This window comes from Nymphalis io, chromosome 30, assembly GCF_905147045.1.
Source record: "Nymphalis io chromosome 30, ilAglIoxx1.1, whole genome shotgun sequence".
In the NCBI taxonomy this organism is placed as follows: Eukaryota; Metazoa; Arthropoda; class Insecta; order Lepidoptera; family Nymphalidae; genus Nymphalis; species Nymphalis io.
Window position 1 is genome coordinate 3,518,093 of NC_065917.1, and position 6,057 is coordinate 3,524,149.

The 6,057-nt window shown below is 31.9% G+C and overlaps 1 protein-coding gene across 1 annotated transcript; it reads right to left on the minus strand.

Moving 5' to 3' along the window:
* Window positions 1-513: 513 nt before the first annotated feature.
* LOC126780075 (protein artemis-like) lies at window positions 514-3,062 on the minus strand. Its single transcript, XM_050504336.1, has 3 exons — window positions 3,009-3,062; window positions 1,974-2,427; window positions 514-1,385 (listed from the first exon to the last, which is right to left on the minus strand). The coding sequence occupies exons 1-3, from the start codon at window positions 3,034-3,036 to the stop codon at window positions 968-970; spliced, it is 900 nt and encodes a 299-aa protein (XP_050360293.1). The 5' UTR covers window positions 3,037-3,062; the 3' UTR covers window positions 514-967.
* Between the last annotated feature and the right edge of the window lie 2,995 nt (window positions 3,063-6,057).

Genomic DNA, 6,057 nt, shown 5'->3' on the forward strand with positions numbered 1-6,057 from the left:
CTTATATCTAGCCACTAGACCAACGAGGCAGTCAGTTTTATACAAAATATATAAATATATATCTTCCATTTATCCAATACTAACAAAATCCTATAGATGTTGCCAGAGATATTAAAATAAATACCAAATTTTTGATAACAAATTACTTTAATATTATTTATCAAAGTTAGTACATAAGATTTTTATACCTTTTACATTTTAATGATCACACTTGAATACCATATATTTATATTATTTTAATCCTAAATCGTAGATTGTGATACTGCTAGTAATGGCAGTTACGTTAATATAAATTAAAGATATGATACTCCACAGGCACGGACAACACGTCCGTTGAGATACAAATACGTGATATATATATCACACACAAAAACACTCTCATCATATTATTTCATATAACATAGTAGAATACACATTAGATATACAATTGTACTATATCCCGAGGGCGGAAGGAGTAAAGAAAAAAAAACCTTATATTTACATATTCCATGCAATATGCTAATAGATCTGTTATATAACACACTACATACAATTCTCGATTAATATATTTATAATATAATACTATTTATAACGCATCTTTACATAAACAAATAAATATCATTGGAGTGACTGTCTGTGATTTCGAAATAATTGTTTTACTTACTGTCTTTTTCAGTTAGTGTGGCTATTTGCGAGTTAGCAAAACAATCTTTTTTTCTATTTTCGTTTACTGCTGCTACCTTACAATTTAAATATCTTATATGTATAATTCAAATATGCATTATGTACTTTAAAATATAAACAAAAAAAATCATGGTATAATATACGACTTTAAAAAATCTCGACCAATGTTGTCATATCAAAATTTATTTGTCTTTACTCCTTCAGTTGGAATAGACTTTACGATGCTGCATATGTTGAAGAACTTGTTCATCTATATAACAAATATGTCACCTTGTTCTTAATTACAAAACAGCATCATTTTTATTTATCCAAACATCAATTTCTTCAAATCATCATCGACTCTTTTAGGTATCTTAACTCTTTTTTTGCCAATTCTACTATAATAACAGAGCTCATTTCTTTCAAGCTTTCCTGCATATTCATGAGGATAACCAATTATTCTATTCGGTGCAAAATAATCAACAAAATAATCTATCTCTCTTAAAGTACAATGAGTAGCGAAACACACGTCCAGCCGCTGCTCCTGGGTCACGCGCGAAACTGAGCATTTTCCATCTTTGTAATTCTGCCATGGCATAGGGAATACATCTACAAGTAAGTAATTATTATGACATTTCTGTACGCATGAGGTGTGTGAACTATCCTCGCTTCTGTTTCTACATAAATGTATTCTAGTAGATTCTTCGTTATTTGTCACCCCGGGCACTAATTCCTGTATTGAACTGAAAAACAAACACATCTCTTTAAGATAACATAACTTATATATTGAATATGAAGAAAAACTTGTACTATATATCTAAAACTTTTTACTCGGTGGTAGGGTTTTGTGCAAGCCACAAGTTGTGACCATCCACTCATCAGTTCATTGCATTTCGGTTTAATGAGTGAGTGAGTCAGAGTATAGCAGAGCTACAAGGGACACAACATCTTAGTTCCCAAGACACATGGTGACACAGATTCAGATTTGCATTACATTATACAAAATGTCTACAGGCAGTGGTGACCAGTTACCATCAGTTTTGCCGCTGTCTACCACACCATAACTTTTATACTCCACCACTACCAATTTTATACTCTATTCTTATCGAAGGTCTAAAGACATGGAGTCTGGAGATGGAGTGGTCTAAAGAGTGGATTTAACCACTACGTACATCCAATGTCAAAGTGGTTAAGTTTTCACTCCTACTTTAATTAGAACAGTCTATAGTCAAGACTTGACTATATATCAATTCCCATATATCTATGCAAAATTCTAAAAATTTGCTTAAAGTAACAAAATTTGAATAATTTATTTAATAATCAAAAATTACCTGTAAAAACTCCATCTTTCCGAATGCACGAATACTTTCATGTTTAATTGTTTGTATATCTCATTAAAGACAAATTCATAATCATATTTATCAGATGTGTGTATTGCAATTGCATTATTCTCATTCCAGTTCAACCAACATCTAATTTCAAATATCATTCTTTGTACACCGTTAGATCGCTTCGTGAAGTTTTCGCAATCCAAATGCTGCATGGTTGTGTCAACGTACATCGCATCCAATTTTATGGGTTTATCGTCAACATGCAGATGCTTGAAGCTTGGCAAGTCTTTACGATTGATATGGTATTCTCCGATAAACAGAATGTTATGTGTCGTTGTTGAGAATAAAAACATTGTTGATGCAGCGCTGTGACTGGCTGGTATCAATGTGACAGTGAGACACAATTCCGGTATGTCTTTTTCAGGCAAACCAGGCAAAGATATTTGTGTCGAACCTAAAATTTTGAAATAAAACAACAATTGTAACAATTCAAAAGCACTTGTTAGCTCATAAACAACTTTGTTTATAATAATTTACTGTGTAACTTCGTATTACACGTCTTGTTGGTCTAGTGGCTTATATAAGACCGCAGATATTGAGGTCCTGGGTTAAAAAGCCCTGGGCCCAATTCGGGCTACCAAGAAGTTATTGATTTTTATTGTCGAAAATTTTTCAGTAGCAACTGAGTCTAGAAGTTAGAAGTGTGTACAATTCCATGGCTCGTAAAGCTTGTATTGGCACAGAGGTAGCTCGGCACAGAGTTGTCTCATATATGCACTCTCTATTCCCTAAATCTCATATTCCGATTCGATGGCAAATACAACAAAACGGAAAAGAGTTCAAGCACAGGACCAACGGCTTTACGTGCTTCCAAAGGAAGCAAGCAAGAAGTATACACTTCCAACTTTCGCACTCTGGTCTACGAGTAAGAATCTTCAACAAAAAACGCGTTTATCATCGGCGTTATGATAATGTACAATGTTTCGAGCAAAGATATGTATAATGATTAAGTTTTGAACGATAACAATAACATACCCATTTTTAGAGCTCGAACGCATTTCATAATTCTCTCATCATGTTTGTCGTCATTTATAATTTATATGTGATGTTCTTCTTCAACAAAACGTCTAATAGCTGAGCTGAATGTAGCCTTTGTATGTGGTCTGAGTTATAATGGCTCAGGAAGTAAGCTCTAGCGTTTCGACGTTCAGCTTTTTCGAAGTTATCAACATACACACCCGGGATCTCTTTAATTTTTCCATGGAAAGGACTTTTCATTAGATACCGTATGGATGACATCATTTTTAATATATAAAAGTATTTATGTATCAGTACTGGCTTTATTTTTTAGGTAATGGCTTCAGTTTCGATTTACACCCTTTTCTTTTGTTGATCGTATTCGGTATTGCCAACAGTGATAAATGATTTTAATTTGAAATTTTAACTGTCAATTTCGAACGCGACAGTATTGGTAATGAATCTTCTTCCATTAGAAGTTATTATCTATGGCGAATTGTTGTATTTTTTTTTTTGAAAAGCAAAATATTGCACTCCATTCGTATTAGGTGTTCTGTAAACTTAAAATAATACTTTTAACATTATTAAAATAATGATGAAAAGATGTTGAGAATTACAACGCAAACGCGAAGTATTTTTTTTAATTCATATTATCTCATTACTCAAAATAATTAAATAATCAATTTAGTTTGTGCTTGTTTGGCTATTTTTTATTTAAGAATATGTGTATGATAATATGTACTAGTTTCCTAGAAGTCATTTTAACTATTACGATTCCAATAATATAACCAAAATCAATAATAACAACAATGACATTATACATATAAAGTGAAGCAGATAATATGTAACTAGCGCGCGTAATTTGATGACTCAAACGTCCCATTTGTTCAACGGGTGATTTATGACCTATTGTTGTATATTAGAGAGGTGCTCTAAACGAATGGAGAATAAATAAATTAATATAAGTAATTTAAAAAAATATATTTTAGTTTTGTAACAATATTAAGATATTTTAAAACAGGTATTTGTTTATTAATTTGTATATAATATGAAATATAAAATATTTGCAAAGAATATAAAGTTACCTAAACTTCCGATAGAGATATTATTATAATGCAAAGTAAAGTAACGAAAAAAATATTATTTAATTTTTAAGCATTAGTATAAAACTCAAAATATAGATTACTTTTATGCATAGCAACACTCAAGTTATTATTTTGAAAATAAGACAAGAGTAAGACTTTCGTCTCTGATCTTTCGAGCTAATTGGGCCCGAGTTAAATTAATGATTTCACAACATATATTTATTAAAATTAATGCAAAAAAAACAATGTTTTACAACAATTGCACTGTTTGTTACATAGTGACAAGACGTATTGACTATTGGTGCTTTAATATTGTTGTAAAAATCAGTGATTTTGCTAACAGTTTTCTCGAAAATTAAGATCTAAATACGTAGTATATCTTCGTTTAAAAGAATAAGTAAACTTATAACAATTTCAGTGCCAAAATATAATAGTTTTCAACAATAACTTTGCAAATATAAAAGTGATTTACATATGTTTAACGTTGGACAAGTGCATCGTGATCTACTTCGTGCGTCAAGACGTTAATGAGCTTCATATTGAAAAAACATACCGCAACCGATAGGTCATTGACCACACATAAACAACGTACAAAACTGATAACTATTTTTGCCCGGTCAACTTAAACAGTTGTTGGAACAGAGGTTTCGAACGCACCGCATACTCAGTCGATACAGGTTCAAATCTCACTTGTGCGCATCGTTACTTTTTTTTTTTTTCTTGGTTACGAAGTAATAATATGGAGTTCGCCTGCTGTAGCAAATCAATAAAAGATGCTGAAGATCCTATTGTATGTACATCTTGCGATAGGGAATTCCATGTAGCTTGTATGCTACAGCTAAAAGATCAAGAACTAAAACCGGACGATGATCTTAGACTCTCCTGGCGGTGTTCATCGTGTACCTCAAATAATTCTCGGGACAACAAATCTGATACCCCAATTCGCAATGTCACAAAGCGGTCCAAGCAAAAAACTGATAAGAGTACGTCTTCTGAAAAAAATACACATAAGGTAAATCTCACTGCGCTACAAATATCAAGAGATGAAATTCGAAATATTATTAAATCTGAGTTTAAAGAGGCTTTTTCTGGATTTCAAAATATCCTTGAGGATGTTAAAAAGGAAATTTTGTCACTCCAAAACTCTGTGAAATTTTTAAGTGATACTCATGATGCGATTCTTAAGAGACTAGAAACAGCCGAGAATGGGATAAAAAAGTGTGATGCATTATATTCCGATGTAAAAAACTGCCAATTATCTATGATAAACCTCCAAAATGAAATTAATAATAAGGAACAATGGTCCAGGCGTTCTAATGTTGAGATTATTGGCCTTCCCGAATCCAAAAACGAAAATTTAATGACAACAATGAATAAGTTATCGGAACTGGTGGATCACTCAGCTTACAGTCATTCGGACATCGATTTTATAACCCGCGTGGCCCCTAAAAACAATGATTCTAAAAAACCAAGACCCGTAATTATTCGATTTTTGTCTAGATGGAAGAAGGATGATTTCCTTGCTAGATTACGAGCAAAGAAGAATATCAGGGCTTGCGACCTTGGCTACGTGGGAAATACTAAACGTGTTTACTTTAACGATCATCTAACAAGTGCTAATAAGGCGCTTCTTCGTAAAACAAAAGAAATAGCTCGCGATAAAAAATATACGTATATTTGGGTAAAAAACTGTTCTATTATGGCTAGAAAAACTGACAGTAGCCCAGTTATTCATATACTTAACGAATGTGATTTAAAAAAATTGTAATACGCGCAATTAATTTATCCAACATATTATATATAAGTACGTTTGGTGGCTTCTTTATAAATTTACTAAAATTATGTTGGCTTTTCTATTTGATTGTAATTTTATTAGGCTTTGAGAGAGAGATGAAACTGCTAAATCTGTTTAAGGTTTATTCTATTTGTATAATTTTAGAAAGGAGAATTATTATAATTAATTTAGATGAAATGGTCAGTTT

What these genes read in the sequence shown, in the direction of transcription:
- LOC126780075 (XM_050504336.1), bottom strand. Translation starts at nt 3,036, where the DNA reads ATGAAATGCGTTCGAGCTCTAAAAATGG. An exon ending in CGTTCGAGCTCTAAAAATGG is followed by an intron (nt 2,428 to 3,008) that starts GTATGTTATTGT and finishes TCAAAATTTTAG; the next exon opens with GTTCGACACAAATATCTTTG. An exon ending in GAAAGATGGAGTTTTTACAG is followed by an intron (nt 1,386 to 1,973) that starts GTAATTTTTGAT and finishes TTTGTTTTTCAG; the next exon opens with TTCAATACAGGAATTAGTGC.